The 16,430-nt window shown below is 42.3% G+C and overlaps 1 protein-coding gene across 14 annotated transcripts in view; it reads left to right on the plus strand.

The window, feature by feature from the left end:
• Positions 1-16,430, plus strand: part of sfxn2 (sideroflexin 2) — a 100,281-nt gene that overhangs the window by 66,817 nt on the left and 17,034 nt on the right. For 8 of the 14 annotated variants that reach the window (XM_069900173.1, XM_069900174.1, XM_069900171.1 and 5 more), the window contains 2 exons: positions 6,352-6,399; positions 7,682-8,563. In XM_069900173.1, coding sequence (XP_069756274.1) covers positions 6,352-6,399; positions 7,682-7,781 — 148 coding nt within the window. In that variant the 3' untranslated portion in view covers positions 7,782-8,563. Of the gene's footprint in view, positions 1-6,351; positions 6,400-7,681; positions 8,564-10,133; positions 14,077-15,114; positions 15,166-16,430 lie in introns of those variants that run through there. The other 6 variants (XR_011345428.1, XR_011345429.1, XR_011345427.1 and 3 more) reach the window with 3 other exon arrangements.

The following is a 16,430-nucleotide window of genomic DNA, read 5'->3' on the forward strand; positions in this document are numbered from 1 at the left end:
CAAATCATAACATAATTGGACAAGAGGTGGGGGGGAGTAAACTTACAAGCCCACAACTGTCATGAGGGAGCTTTGGACAAATCATAACATAATTGGACAAGAGGTGGGGGGGGGGGAGTAAACTTACAAGCCCACAACTGTCATGAGGGAGCTTTGGACAAATCATAACATAATTGGACAAGAGGTGGGGGGGAGTAAACTTACAAGCCCACAACTGTCATGAGGGAGCTTTGGACAAATTATAACATAATTGGACAAGAGGTGGGGGGGAGTAAACTTACAAGCCCACAACTGTCATGAGGGAGCTTTGGACAAATCATAACATAATTGGACAAGAGGTGGGGGGGAGTAAACTTACAAGCCCACAACTGTCATGTGGGAGCTTTGGACAAATCATAACATAATTGGACAAGAGGTGGGGGGGAGTAAACTTACAAGCCCACAACTGTCATGAGGGAGCTTTGGACAAATCATAACATAATTGGACAAGAGGTGGGGGGGAGTAAACTTACAAGCCCACAACTGTAATGTGGGAGCTTTGGACAAATCATAACATAATTGGACAAGAGGTGGGGGGAGTAAACTTACAAGCCCACAACTGTCATGTGGGAGCTTTTAAGGTGCAAATAAGAGTCAAGGTTTGAGGGAAGGATAGGGATCGCAACCTGAGTAACCTTAGAAGACGAGAGAGGTCATACACATAGTCAAAAAGGAAAAGGCGGCCATATGGAAGGTTAGGAAGCTACAATGAAATTGGACTTTGGAGGAATATAAAGATTGCAGGAAAAGACAAACACATCTCTTTTTAAAAAAAAATCTATGCCATGTAGATGCAGGGGCTATTTCTCTTGCCTCAGACTCAAACCTACCAGTGGCTAACCATTTCAATTCCATGGCCAACTCCAACACCAACATGTCAGCCCGAAATATTAGTTACATATCTTCATCTCATCGGGAATGCGGCATTAGTTTCTCCAGCACCATCAGTGCCTGTAGACTTGCTTGTTAAAACCCAGACTCAAAACTGTGTTTTCCTAGAAATACAAAACTTCCACTAAATATTTCATTGGCTTATAAATTGTGGATTACCTAAGAATCAAGAATTGGAAGGATTGCTTGCCTTCCTGTTTTGTATGTTTCTCTGAATACTGTACCTCAATTCACCTGTTCCATTGTTTTGTGTCATCCTGCTTGTTGCTGTGTGAGAGTGCTAGAGGTCCACTGCACAGAAATAGGTCCTTTGGCTCAACTCATCCATGCTATCAAGCTACTCCTATTTGCCTGCATTTGGTCCATATCCCTTGGAACCTTTTTTATCTATTTACCTGTCTCTCTAATTGTCCCTGTCTCTACTGCTTCCTCTGGCAGCTCATTTCACCATCCTCTCCCATTAGCTCCCTTTGAAATCTTTCCTCTCTCACCTTAAATCCATGCCTTCTAGGTTTAGACTGGGAAATATACTGTGACTGTTTCTCTTGGCCTTCATTCAGTTCATTCAACAATATAGCTAGAAAATTATTCTGCAGTCACAATCATTTGAATTATTTGCTCAGCTTCCACAACCAAATGGCATTGGCAATTGTATGAGAATTAGTTTTACTTGATGGTTATTTTACTCACTCAATCTGCAGAGTTGAGCTGCAACCTTCTCATTTGCTGTGTAAAATGTTTGGTTGGTGATAGTCTGCTGTGAACATGGACCATTTGTCTTTCCTGAAAATCTAATATAGGAAAACACAGGAACTGCAGTTAGTGAGAACAGTGAGAAGCTGGAGGGAGTTGGCAAGTTCTGACCATCTCTCTCTATGGATGCTGCCTGACCTGCTGGGTTCCTCCAGCTTCACGTCGTTTGCTCTGCAATCCTAACCTTTTGTTTCCTTGAAGCTTTAAACACCCACAGCCACTTAACATTACAGTGCCTTGGCTTTTAAAACACAAATCCAGAGGGATCTTGGTCTTCTTGTGCATGAATCACAAAATGTTGGCAGGCATAAACAACAAATGTAGTTGGAATGTACAACACAGGTAGGCCCACAATGTTGTGCTGACCTATGTAAACCCATTCCATGATCAATTTTATCTTTCCCTCCCTCACAGCCCATAATCCTCTATTTTCTGACGTGATTTTGCCTATCTAAATGTCCCCATTGTATCAGCCTCCTCCACTACCTCATGCAATGCCTTCTGGGAACCCACCATTCAGCGCAAAAAAAACCTACCTCTAACACCTAAACTTCCATCACTCTCTTTCAAAGGATATCCTCTTGCCTTGGCCGTTGACATCCTGGGGAAAAGGTGCTTGTAGTCCACCCAATCTATGCCTTGCATAATCTTATACACGACGATGAAGTGGTCTCTCAGCCTCCATTACTCCTAAGAGAAAAGCCCTATATTGCACAACCTTTCTTCATAAGATCCTCACACTCTCCAAATTGCTCTTGCACTTTATTGCGGTTGAGAGATGGAGAAGTATTTGTTTCGATTGTACAGAGAGTTGGTGAAACCTGCTCCTGAAGTATTGCAGATGCTGCAATCTGAGGCAGAAAGGAACTATTGAAGGAACTTAGTGGGTCAGACAGCATCTGTGGAGGGAAATGGACAGTCCCCCTTTTGGATCAAGACACTTCATCGAGACTAAGGGTGGCCAAACTTTTAATTTTTAATTTAGACATATAGCACAGTAACAGGCCATTCGGCTCACGAGAACGTGCCACCCTTTTAGCCTACATCCCCCAGTATGTACTCGAGGGCCAAAATGGCCTGTTTCTGTGCTGTATGTCTAAATTAAAAATTAAAAGATTGGCCACCCCTAATCTAGACCATAGGTGCTTTGTGGTTAGTAAGGGATTACTTAAGGTGGTATGTGAGTGGGGGGGGGGGGGAAAAAGGCTGACAACCACTGAACAGGACTGAAAGGATAGAGGAGCACATAAGGCAGGAACTGGCAAGTGATAGGCGGATCCAAGTGAGGAAGGTGGAGCCAGGTTGGAGGAGGGAAGGGTGAAGATGGGAACAGAGGTTTCAGAATTATGAGGGGTACAGATAGGGTAAATGCAAGCAGGCTTTTTCCACTGAGTTGGGTGAGACAAGAACTATAGAACGTGGGTTAAGGGTGAAAGGTGAAATGTTTAAGGGGAACATTGGCGGGATGTCTTCATACAAAGAGTGGTGGGAGTATGGAACAGGAACATGAATGGGAGGGGTATGGAGGGCTATGGTCCACGTGCAGCTCAATGGGACAGAGAATAATAGTTTGGCACAGATGGCATGGGAGGAAGGGCCTGTTCTTGTGCTGTAATGTTCAGTGGTTCTAAAGGAAGGTGAGTGGAACCAAATAAAGGAGGGATGGTGGAGAGCTTGGGACAATGGGGGAAGAAACAGAAGTACATAGTCTCATGTTGCTTAATATCTCAAGTAACAAAAATTTGAAGTCAGAGTTGGACCCCAGACCTTGAAGGAATCTTTTGGGAAGTAACCTCCACAACACTGTGTCTGAAGATTCTGGCACCTGCCTACTTTTTGCTCATACCTTGACAAAGAGCTCAGGCCTGAAAAATTGTTTATTCATCTTTGCTACGTAAAGAACGCTGCACGATCTGTTGAATTTCTCCACCACTTTTTTGTGTATTAAACTGTGTCTGAAGAACTCTTTTCTGATCTCTGCCTGGGATGGCCTGCTGTTCTGGACTTATCCAGAGGAGCTGGTTTCTTCCAAACAGGGAAGTTGATTTTTCATTTTCTGCTTTATCAGCTTGAACCTCATCAGCTCATCCTTGATGGTCCTTGTAACAACTTGTGTCCATCCAGTGACATAGTTGATGACATGGCATTTCGTTTGGGAATGGGAATTCTGGCCAATGTTCCTCTTTGCAAATAGAAATTCTGGCCATTAAATCTAGTTTGCCATTTGGAACTTTTAATAGTTTTCAAATTTTTTACCTGACAAACTGCCCTAAGGAGGTAGTTCTCCTTGTGTTTATACATGTCAGTGATCACCAGATTCCTTGAAATGTTGTCGAGGTCTGAATCCATTTTAAATACATTCTTGGCATTGTTCACAGTGGGCTCTAATTGATATAACAATAGGATTTTTTGTCAAAAGATAATGGACTTACTGTGAGATAGTACGATGGAAAGGAAAGAAGTTGCATTGTTATGGCACCTATCACAAATTCTGAAGAACTGTAGCCAATTAACAATTTCTCAGGGTGCAGTTACTTGTAACTTCAATCAAACCAACATTTCAGGCTTGAGTCCTTCATCAAGGTATGAGCAAATTCTAAGCAGGTGCCTGCCTACATTTTGCTCATACCTTGATGAAGGATTCAAGCCTGAAATATTGGTTACCGGTATGCATCTTTATCTTTGCTATATTAAGTGCACTGCTTGACCTGCTGAGTTTCTCCAGCATGTAGTTTTACTTTAATCACGGTGTCTGCAGACTTTTGTGTTTTATTCTGGAATATAGGTCAGCTCCTTTGTGCACAGCAAGATCTCACATACAGCAATGAAATGATGATCAGATGATAATAATGATGTGTGTTTGGATCATTAAATAGCCAGAACCTTGGGAATTCCCGATTCTTTGGAGCAGAATTAGGGCCTATCGAGTCTACTCTGTATTTTGAATCATGGCTCATGTATTTTTACTCTCAACTTCATTCTTCATTCTCCTTTGACACCCTTGCTAATCAAGAACCTATCAATCTCCGTTTAATATCTCCATCTGGCTGAAGAAACTTCTCCTCACCTCTCTTCTCAAGGGACATCTTTTTAATCTGAGGCCATGCCCTTTGGTCCCAGACTCTCCCACTATTGAAAACACCTCCACGTCCACTCTATCTATTCAGTAAGTTTCAATGTCTTCTTTCTAAATCCCGGTGAGTACAGACCCAGAGCATCAAAAGCTCCTCATGCATTAACCCTCTCATCTCTAGGATTATTCTCATAGACAGAGTTCCAAGATATGATCAGAACCAAAACCATACTCTCTGTCTTATTAAAATCCAATGAAGGTACCTTTGCAGCCCATTCCTCGTTCTTAAAAGGAAACTGTTAGATGTTCTCTGGTGAAAGTACCAAAATACCAGTTCTGGCAGTTCTAATAGTTCCCTTTTAAGAAGTCTCATGAATAGCCACCTCAACTCATCCAACTTGTAATCACCCTCTATGAAATGAAATATGCAAAACATAGAAATCTACAGAACAACACAGGCTCTTGAGCCCACAGTGTTGTGCCAACCTAATAACCTATTCTAACAACTGCCTAGAATTTTCCTACTGAATAGTCCTCTATTTTTCTCAGTTCCATGTACTTATCTAATAGTCCCGTAAAATATCTTATTGTACATGGCTCCACCACCATAGCTGGCCATTTTGATGATCCTCTGTATAGACTTCTGGACTGATGCATTGCAACTACCATCCCACACAATGATGCAGCCGGACTGGACACTCTCAGTTGTGTTCCTGTAAAAGGAAGTCGAGATTGGGGCTGATAGCCCTGTAATCCTCAGCCTCTTTAGGAAGTGTGCTACTGTGCCTACCTGACTGAGGAGGAGGAGTTGAGTCCAGGATAGGTCATCCCTTATATGCTCACCAGTGAATGTTCTGCTCTCCATGACGGAACCAATGATGCTCGACCTTCATCTTCCTGAAGCCCACAATCATCTCCTTTGATTTGTCCACGATGAGGTGGTTGTTCTCGCACTATTTTATTTAACCTCCTCTCTGAGGCACGACTCATCATTGTGGCCTGATGAGACCAACTACTGTTGTATCATCCTCAAATGTGATGATTCCATTAGAACTGAATCTGGCAGTGCATTCATAAATCAGCAGCGTGAATAGTAGCAGGCTGAGCGCACAGTCCTGAGGGGTGCCAGTACCCAGCGTGATAGGGCTTGAGGTTTCACTGCCAACCCAGACGACTGTGGTCTTTCCGTCAAGAAGTCCAGAATCCAGTTGCAGTACTGTGTGGACTGTAAATTCAGTCAATAATTTCCAGCAGTGTGTAAATTGCTCCTCTCTTTTAGGAAGGCACTTGTACATGAGTTTAAAACATTTTTTAGCTCATGCCTTGAATATTTCAGGTCAACAGTGAAGAAAAATTAATTCAAGGCTTGAAACTATGTAAATTCCATTAATAATGTTCACTATTTCAGCGCTTCAAGTACAATTTAGTTTAAAATAAATGTGAAAATACTAATATCAACAAAGCCTTTTGAAAATTAAATGTTAAACTCTATCATCTGGTGCACACCTTTTATAGCTGCTTTACCGAGGAAATTGACTTGTAGAAGAGTATTCAAAAATGTTACTGCATCAAATGAATTATGCATTTCTTCACAGCTTAATCTTCATGGTGCCTGCTGCATGTTCACTTTTCCCCCAGAGGTGGTGAGTGAACTGTTTCACATTCTGTTGATTGACATGTGAAAGTTGTTGCTTCTCAAACTCCAGCATCATGTTTGCTAACAGTGGTCTGTAGAGAAAAAAAATAAAAGAACCAGATGAGATAGTGAAACCATCCACAGAACAACCTAGAAACATCAGAACTTGATTTATCCTGGCTTCTGGAGGTCTTTTACTGAAAATACACAGGGCATGTGGGGGTGGCAGAAGCATGAGAAATGGAGGAGATACGGGTATGGGCTTGATCAATGACCAGAAAGAGCTTATAACCAGTATTACAAGTAATGCAAAATATCAGAAATGCATAAATGTGCAGATTTATTGGACATGAACTTTACGTATCAGTTCAGTAGATTAAGGTTCTTACTAATACATATAAGATCCTAAGTCCATAAGATATAGGAGCAGAATTAGGCTATTCAGCCCATCGACTCTGCCCCACCATTTAATCATGGGCTAATCCATTTTCCCACTCAGCCCCACTCCCTAGCCTTCTCCCCATAACCTGTGATGCCCTGGTTAATCAAGAACCTATCAATCTCTGCCTTAAATACACCCAATTACCTGGCCTCCACAACCACTTGTGGCAAGAAATTCCATAGATTTACCACCCTCTGGCTAAAATAATTCCTCTGTATCTCTGTTCTAAGTGGACATCCTTCAATCCTGAAGTTGTAAGGGGAACAGCATTAGTTTTCTGGGCTAGGCTGGATTGGCAGTCAGGTTCAGAGGGAAATGCAAATATGATGACATGACTGAAGGGTTTTCTTGAGCTTGTATTTGAATTGTCTACAGAATACTGAATAGAAAAAGGAATTTAGAAATAATTCCTCAGTGAGTATGCATGCTCATGGTTAGATAGGATTAATTTAATGGCATGTGTGTATGTGCGCACGTGGACAAATGGGCTTGTGGGTCCTTGAGGGTGGGTGTAAAATTGTGGTTGTGTCGGTGGATGCGAGGTTGTGTTTAGGTGAGTGCGTGTTGCGAACAGGGCAATGTGGATGGGGTGGATGTTGGGGCAGAATGGGGTGTTAAGTGGCCAAGGGGATGAATCAAATCTGGCAGAAATGCCAACAAAATTTACACAACTGGAGTACTTCATGCTTCGTACTGAAATGTTGATCTGTTGCTGAATAACTCATATGACTGCATGCATTTTATCCACAGTTGAAGACTCCACTCAGAGAGTGGAACCTTTTAATTCTCATCACCATTATAGGAACAGCTGCTTTCTCAAAGATTTTCTTTTTCCACTTTTTCACAGTTGTATGGCAACTTCTAAATTGGAACCAGAGCTGAGGGATTCAATAAACACCAAATATGGAGACAAAGTAAAGTGCATCTACTTCAACAAGGGGCTGTAGGTTTTAGGAGTTGAATCCCTGGGAAGAGCTGAGGACTAAATGTCGACCTTGTTTCTACACAATCACTGATACCAAAGTCAATCGAAAAATCTCCCACTATGACCTTGTCCATGGGTACCCCATCACATTGAACTGTGGTGTAAGGGGATTTCACGCTAATGTGTTGAGCATCTGTTAATGTTTTTCTGCTCAGTCACTTGGCAGGAAAGAAAAAAATCCCTTCACATGCACAAGAAGGGTGAGGAATTTGAGACTAAATTGAACCCAATCGTGGTATGATTACGCACAGAATACATACACTGTTCTTGGAAATCAAGTCATGTTAAATGTTAAATGTGTCTGCTGGCATTTTCCCATTTGAAAGAAGATGAGAGTTCATTGAGGGAAATAGAGAGGATCTGGGCTGGGTACAGTTACCCAAATCTCATTAAATCAAAGAATAGTTTCCTTCTGTTAATTTTAAGTGCATAAAGATGGAGTTGTGATGAACTGAAGATTTGATCATCCAATGTCAGCATCAGGTGTCCCCAAGTGAAGTGACACCCACTCAGGAGAGAGCATCTAACTATGCATTTACTGAGCCAGTGATATTTTTGACTTGCGTTTCATGTACTGCCATAAGGTGCCAAATTAAAAATGGAAAATGCTGGAAACTTGAGATGCATCATGGACCTGTGACAATAGATATGGAGTTAACCTTTTATCAGAACTGGAAGACATTAGAGATTTAACAAGCTGGGAGAAATATCAATAAATTCTGTTTGAGACAGTTAAGACTTGAATTTGTACCTAATTTTTTGATGCCTTTCAGACATCCAAAACTGCTTTCCTCTAGTGTGGAGCCTAAAGGATATTGTGATGAAAGTGGATGGCCAATTCTTGTTAGAAAGCAGTTGCAGGGTTGTGTAATAGCCCTCTCTGCTTCTCAGTATCTCCCTGGGCTTCCAGTCTTACTCTTAAGTTAATACAGCACGACAGAAGGCCCTTCCGTCCCATGAAACCCATGCCGCCCAATTAACTACCAACCCGTACACCACCTTTCCACATGCACCTGACCACTGCCTGTTTCTCCTTTAGTTTGGCAAGACTGGAGCCAAAGTATTTCCATTCTTCACCCTGCTGTTTCCAAAGCTCACATTGAAAACCTGTTGTTTTTTTTAAATCCATATGTTGATTCTTGGAGTCAACTTGCACAGTATTTTGGTTTGAATTCCCTACAGCTGCTTTCAACTGCTTGTCCTCCAAGCTTCAAACCCATGTAGTTGCACTTTTCTCTTCCAACAAGGTTTCTTTATTATTATCTAATATTTCCACCTTAGTCTCCAAAACATCCATGAAAAGCTTTGCAAATATTTTCCACAATAAAGGTAGTTCGGAAAGAAATTTTAAAAATGCAGAATGTGGAAGTTTGAAATAACACCAAAAATGTGGGAAACGTTCATCAAGCCAGGCAGCATCTGTGGAGGGAGAAACAATTAATGTCAGCAGTCCAAGAGCATTCTTCAGTACATCATCAGCAATGTCCAGGGTCCTTCCTCAGCATGTCATTAAGTTCTGATGAAGGATCAATGTTTATTGTCATACACATTGTACAATGTACATAGGCCCTGAAATTCTTACTTGCAACAGCAAAATAGGTACTTGTAAAGAAACACTTTAATAGTAAACCAATTGAATTAAATTAAAAGAAACAACAAATACATAAGAAATATCATAAATATTCACAGTAATCCTTGGGCAATAAAGTGAGTTGCATTAGTGCAGACATATCCTCTTTTGGTGTCAGAGCAGTTTATGATTAGTATACCAAGGGATGGTTCTGGAGTCTGTCTGCTGTTGGAAATGAACTGCTCTTGTTTTCAGCCTTCTATACCTTCCGCCCAAAGGTAGCAGTGAAAAGAGGTTGAGACCAGGATGGTGAGGATCTTTTATGATATTGGGTCTGCCTTCTTGATGCAGCGCCTCACATCACTGTTGGAATATTCCATTCCCCTCCTGTAAGACGGATGCTGCACAGTGTGTGTAGCTTCCTTGCTGCACGTCCCAAGGTGCAATGACCACACGTACAAAGTCCTTTCTTTTACCACATCAAATTCAGTGGATGTTCTTGGACCACAGGTTGAACATCAAAAACATTACAGATGTTGGAACTTTGAAATAAAAAAGAAAATGACAAGGAGTCTCAGTGTGGTAAAAGGTCTTCTTTGGGTCATAGAGACTGTATCAAAATTGGGAGAAAAACAACCGCCAGTTGTCAGCTGCAGAGAAAGTGGGGTAAGAATGGGTTTCATGGTTGAGTGAGAACAAATGACTTGGTTACTGTCAGGTTGTGTTCCTTCATGTTTGTTGCAGATAGGAAGACTTGGGACATGCCCAGAAGGTCAGACTACCCAAATAGAAAAAGGAAAAATGGAACCTCAAATAAAGATGGGCAGAAGTAGCCAGTTCTGATACAGGCAGAAAGAAAGACCAAATTACCTGAAGTTGGAAGATCTAAAATCGAGTTGGGAAGACTGCTCTTCAGACTTGTGTTGGCTCTTACTGCGACAGTGCAGAATGCCACAGACAGGTAGGGGAGAGTGGATGAAGAATTATCTTGGCCTATAGGGGCCAATGGAGGACATCTGCTTTTCATTTATTATCCACCATTAAGTAACGTCCTCTTGTGCAATTTTTATCTTAAGTGCCATTTTGAGACAAAATGCTATGAAGTACACTTAAAATCTGTGTGCTTACAAATCCCCATTGAAATATTTCACCCAGAATCACCATGTCAGATTAATGTGACTGCATTAGTCCATGATGAATAAAATTAGTCTGGGGTGTCAGCATTTTAGCAAGTGGGCATCACACACCCTCAACTCCAAGAAGATGGCGTATAACAGGTCTCCAAACATATTTTTAAATTCCATTCATGTATTAGCATGGGTATCACAAGCATGACCGATGTTTATTACCCATACATGGAAACTGATCCTGGAACTGCTGACCTTTGATTGTCACACAAAACAAGATCTCCCCGTGTAACGCTGCACTATGTCACACTTCTGGTGTGATCTACTGCCAGATTTAACAGAATAATAAAAATAAAATGGGATTAATGCAGGATTAGTGTGGATGGTCAACATGGACACAGTGGGCCAAAGGGCCTATTTCCATGCTGTAATTCTCAATAACTCTGACTGATCATTGTTATTACCATAAGACATAGGAGCAAATTCAATCCATTTGGCCCATCGAGTCAACCCTACCACATGGCTAATTCACTCTCCTCTTCAACACCATTCTCCTGCCTTCTTGTAATCCTTGATTCCCTTCCTGAACAAGAACATATCTAACTTTGCCTTGAATATACATTTTGGATGCTGATGGTTTGAAATCCTGCATGAATTTTCTATGGCTTGAAACTATATCAGATAAGATGCAATTTTTGTCATATAATAAAACAGAAATATAATATTACATGAAATTGCCTTTAGTCTGCTATAAAGCAGTTTTGCCATTAGCATTGCCCAGCGCTCCTTACAGTCAGAGAAAGAAAAGCAAAAGAGAGTCTCTTCCCCCTGCAGTCACCGAGTGTCTGTGGTTTTGCCTCCAGTGCTCTTCAGCCACACAAGACTATCGTCAACCTGAGCTCCATATCCAAACCTCTGACATGATGAGGAAGCCTTCAGCACGCAGGGACCTTCGGGAGCTGTTCTTGCCCCCAGCATCCTCTCAAATCCCAGTTCCAATACCTGGTTCTCATGAGCCAGTCGCCAGCAGCCTGCAGCCTGGTGTGAGCTGCAGGGGTTCTTCACCCCCAAGTCACCAAAAGCTTACTGATTGTGTGTCCTTCAGCCACAGAGCCCCTTGTTAGTCCATCACTGTGGTCAACATCCTTAGGCCCAACTCCTCTGCTTCTCCTTCCCAGCAGGGGTTGTTCTCCCTGTTACTGATGCCCTGTGCCAGTCAGCTGCTTCCCTGGAGGCTGCAACCCTTCAAGACCACCACTGGACACAGGAGCCAGACCCTGCGATCACAGGATTTTAAATAAAATTCCATCAGCTCCCTTAACAGGCCGTTTAAAGCCTGTACGGAGCTGACAGCAGTAGGACCCTGCAGGGGAGCACTGTCTCTCCGCTCCCTGCTCTCCCTGGTTCCAGCAGCGCCACCATATATTTTTGTACTGTAGCACAGGCCTTATAATAGCATTTGTCTATATTAAATATAGGAGAGCTGCCCCAATATTCCTCTAGAGGAATGTGCTGTTGCAATGACATTCATAGATGGGTTATATTGGCACTAAAGAATGAACATGCTTGGTTTTTAGAGAACTTTTAGAGATCTATAAGAGAAAGAAGTGATTCAACTGAATGGATATACCCACCATGCCACTTGTTGGACAATCTACCATTAAAGGTTATAACTTACTTGGTCATTAAAAAAAATCAAGTGTAAAATTCAGGAGAAACTTCCTTATTCTCAAAGTGCTTAGATCATGAAACATACTCCTCCACGTTGAGACAGTTAACACAGTTGCCTTTGAGGGGAAGTTAGGCAAAGTGCTTAATGGAGAGAGAAGTGGCTGGGTGTAGACTGACAGTCGCTGCAATTTACTTCACATAGGATTAACATAGGAGGGTCATTCATGACATGAGAAAATGCAACCTCAATGGTTTTACAATGAAAATAACCTACAGGAAAGTTGCTCTGAAGGCTGTTTATTTATTCCATGTAGAGAATTGAAAGGATTATTGTCTGTAAGAACACAGACCAGATTTAAATCTACATATGTTCGTCAAATTGTTTGAGTTTCAAAGAGAATTTGCAACCCAAACCTTCAGAATCAGAATCAGGTGTTTTGCATCATAGGGCAAACATACATATTATAACCATCTTTTGTCATTACTATAAAAAATAATAACAATAAGAGAGCACAAAAAGTAAGTTTTTGTTTCATTGATCATTCAGGAATCTAATGGCAGCGGGGTAGAAGCTGTCCTCATGCTGCTGAGTGCTTGTCTTTAGGCTCCTGTACTTTTTTCCCGTGGTAGCAGAGTGAAAAGGGCATGGCCTGGGTGGTGGGGGTCTTTGAGGATAGAGGCTGCTTTTTTAAGATGTCACCTCTTGGAGTGAAGCCTGGTGCCTGTAATGTCACAGGCTGAGTTAACAACCCTCTGTGTTTTTTCTTGTCTTGAGAGTTGTGCCTCCATACAGGCAGTGATGCAACCCGCCAGAATATTCTCCATGGTACACCTGTAGAAGTTTTCGAGACCCTTCGGTGACATACTGAATCTCTTCGAACTCTTCACAAAGTCTAGCTGCTGGCAAGCCTTCGTCATAATTGAATAGGATGGGCTGAAGGGCCTGTCTCTGTGCTGTCTGATTCTACGATGAAATTAGGTACTGAGTGTGCCACTGTGCTGACTTTTGTGGCACATGTTTCTTTGATCCAATGAGTGGGAGGTGAGAGGGACTGAATTGATTGAGTTAAACAAGAAAAGCTGCAGATGCTGTGATTGTAGTTTAGACAAAATTGCTTGAGAAGCTCAATAGGTCATGCAGCATTCTTTAAGCAACAAGCTCTGAAAATGGTGGCACAGACTTGCCTGCAGCAGCTATTTCTGATTATGGTGGTTACAAGAACGTAGATGTTTGGAACCATGAACAATTTTGATGAAAATGGACATAGGACTACAAGGAGTCGTGTGTTGCCAGTGGAACAGGCCGAATGGGAGCGGATCCCAGTGGATGCTGCAGAGTTGTGGAACTCACCAACGGAGGTGTGGAGCTTCAGACATGGCTGAGAGGAGAAGGCCAATCCGTCCGTGTCGTTGGAGGTTGATGGTTCTTCGGAGAGTTGTTGGAGGCGACTTTTGTTGGGCTGAGTGGAAAGGATGAGAGGCGGAGTCAGAGATGGCATCCAGTGCGACGAGTGTTGCAGAGCCAGGCTGGGTTCAGAGGTCCCCTCAGATTCGGGGAACATTCTTCTTCACCTGAAACTGGTGGACTTGTTATAACATCTACCTGTAACCTTGTGCCATTGCCTGGTTTCTGAAAATTGATTACATGTTGCATTGTATTGTTATGCAGTTTTTGTACTGCGTTAGGGGAATGCTGTTTGGAGTTAATTGCAATAAATAAATGGTACCTGATACCTGGCCTGACCTGATCCGAAAGATATATATAACCAATGTTTTGGGCCTGAGCCCTTCATCAAGGTATTAGCAAAATGCAGCCAGGCAGTTGAACAAAATGATGGGGGAGGAGAATCACAGGCCCATAGGTCAGTGGGCATAGGTGGATATGGGTGGAGGTGTACAAAATAAAAAAGCTGAGAAGTGAAAGGGGGAGGGGCTAGCTCTCTGAATGGAGAGAGAAGGGGTTAGAGAGCTGGATGAAAGGAGACAGAGGGATGGGGCAGAGAGGGAGACAGGGGAGTGACAATGGAAACTGAAGGAGTCAATGACAGAATATTAGGTGTTGCTCCTCCAATTTATGGGTGGCCTTGGTTTGGCAGTGTGTGAGGCCATGGACAGGCATATCAGCACGGGAGAGAGATGCATAATTGAAATGGTTGACCACTGGGAGACCCCTACCATGGCTGTGGACAGAGTGAAGGTGCTCAGCCAAACGATCTCCCAGTTCTGCATTTAGACTCTCTGATGTAGAGGAGGTCAGATGCAGTAGATGACCCCTGCAGATTCACAAGTGTTGCTTCATTTGGAAGGACTATTTGGAGCCCCAAATAGTGGTGAGGGAGGAGGTGAGGGCGCAGGTTGCAGTCACAAGGGTAGGTACCAAGGGGGCAGTTCGTGGGAAGGGAGGAGTGGACGAGAGTGTCATGGAGGGAGCAGTCCCTGTGAAAAGTGGAGAGAGGAAGATAGTAGGATCATATTAATTGAACTGGTTGTTGACATGAATACCAAGATATCATGAAAAGCTTTGTTTTGCATGTTATCCAGGCAAGTCAACTTATACATAAGTACAGGAGATAACGCAATAATAAAACAGAAGTGCAGGATTTTGTGAATATTGTGGCTAAAAGAAATACTACTAGAGTAAGGAACAAGTACCAAATCAGTATTAAATTAGAAGAATGACTAGTGACACTGAATGGACAAGAATTACAGTGCAAACTACACACCAGAGGTCAGGATGGTATCTGGGACAATCACAGAAGCATTATTAAAAATTTAAATTTTGTCAATTCATGCAAGTTAAAGGAAATCATGGATGTGGCATGAGTGTGAGGAAGAAACCATGGAGAAAAAAATTATCAGCTATCAAATGACAAGGCAGATCCAAGGACCCAAATAATCTTCTCTGCCTCTACTTTTATTTGTAACAGATATCGGGTCGGACACCCAAAAGCTTTCAGAAGAGACAGGAGTTAGAGCAGGTAAGCCAGAGAAGTGCTGTAATTTGGGGAGGGATCTTTAAACCTCTCTCAAGTGCAGGTATGGCTTCTAGTGATGGAACAATTAAGCAGAGGAAAGATGAAAAGAATGGAAGGGGGAGGGGAGATATCCCAGTGAATGGAGATAATTACCCTGATAGTAATAACCCAGAGGGATTTGAAAGCAAGACTGAGAATTTTAAAACTTCATCAAGAAATCAAGAGAAATGTAAAACCATAAATATGTTTCTTCCTCTCTGATGTAACTCAGAAAAGCTCCAGGATATTGCACAACTGGTAGAGATTGTGTAACACTGTCAGTTCTCAGTCATAACTTTTGAGATCATGTATAATCACGTCCAGTATTTCACTCTAGCAAAGAGAAAATGCGTACTAGTGGTGGGATGCAAAAATTACGTGGCATTGTTTCACAACTGAAGATGGAAAAGTGGAGGAATTTCTCCTCTGAAGGTTGTGACTCCTTAAAAGGTCGCCATTCCCGAGAGCCATGGAGTTGGAATCAATGAATATAGTCGAGGTGGAGAACGACAATGATTTGTTTTATATCAGTGGTGTAGAAATCAGAACTCCGAACACCAAATTAGACAGAGCATTTTTGGTGTTGACATATGTTTAAACTACAAGGGGAGCGGGGAGAAGGCAGGAAAGATGTCGAGGAGGAGATCAAAGGGTGATGCAGGCATGAGCTAATTCACCCTTCCCACTCCTGCTGCTTATGTGTGCAGTGTGGAGGGGAATGCCCAGGTGATGGCCTTACTCTTGATTCAGAGGTCATGGGTTTGTGAGTAGACTGGGTGAGTAAAAGCAGAGCAATTGATCGATGATGCACACTGCAGCCACTGTACGCTGGTGGTACAGAGAATAAATGCATTGGACAACGTGTAGGGAAACTCAACAGGTCACGCAGCATCCATAGGATGTAAAGAATAACCTATTCGTCCTGTTATACTTGACCTCAGTATCTACAGATTTTCTTGTTTAACAACATGAATTGGATGGGGTGTCAGTCGAGGTTGTAACTTCCTCCTGGATTATGTCAACTTCTGGAATTATGCTGGTGCTGTTCTCCTTCAGGCAAGTGGAGAGTATTCCATCAGATTCCTGAAGTGTCTTGAAGATCGTACAAAGGCTTAGGTATGTTGAGATTGAACCATTCACCACTGGACATCCATCCAGAACTTGCTTTTGTAATGACACTACTTGCTGGTAACGAATAATTCTAGGATATTGATGGGGGAGTGAGGGGG

This window comes from Narcine bancroftii, chromosome 10 (assembly GCF_036971445.1).
Source record: "Narcine bancroftii isolate sNarBan1 chromosome 10, sNarBan1.hap1, whole genome shotgun sequence".
Lineage (NCBI taxonomy): Eukaryota > Metazoa > Chordata > Chondrichthyes > Torpediniformes > Narcinidae > Narcine > Narcine bancroftii.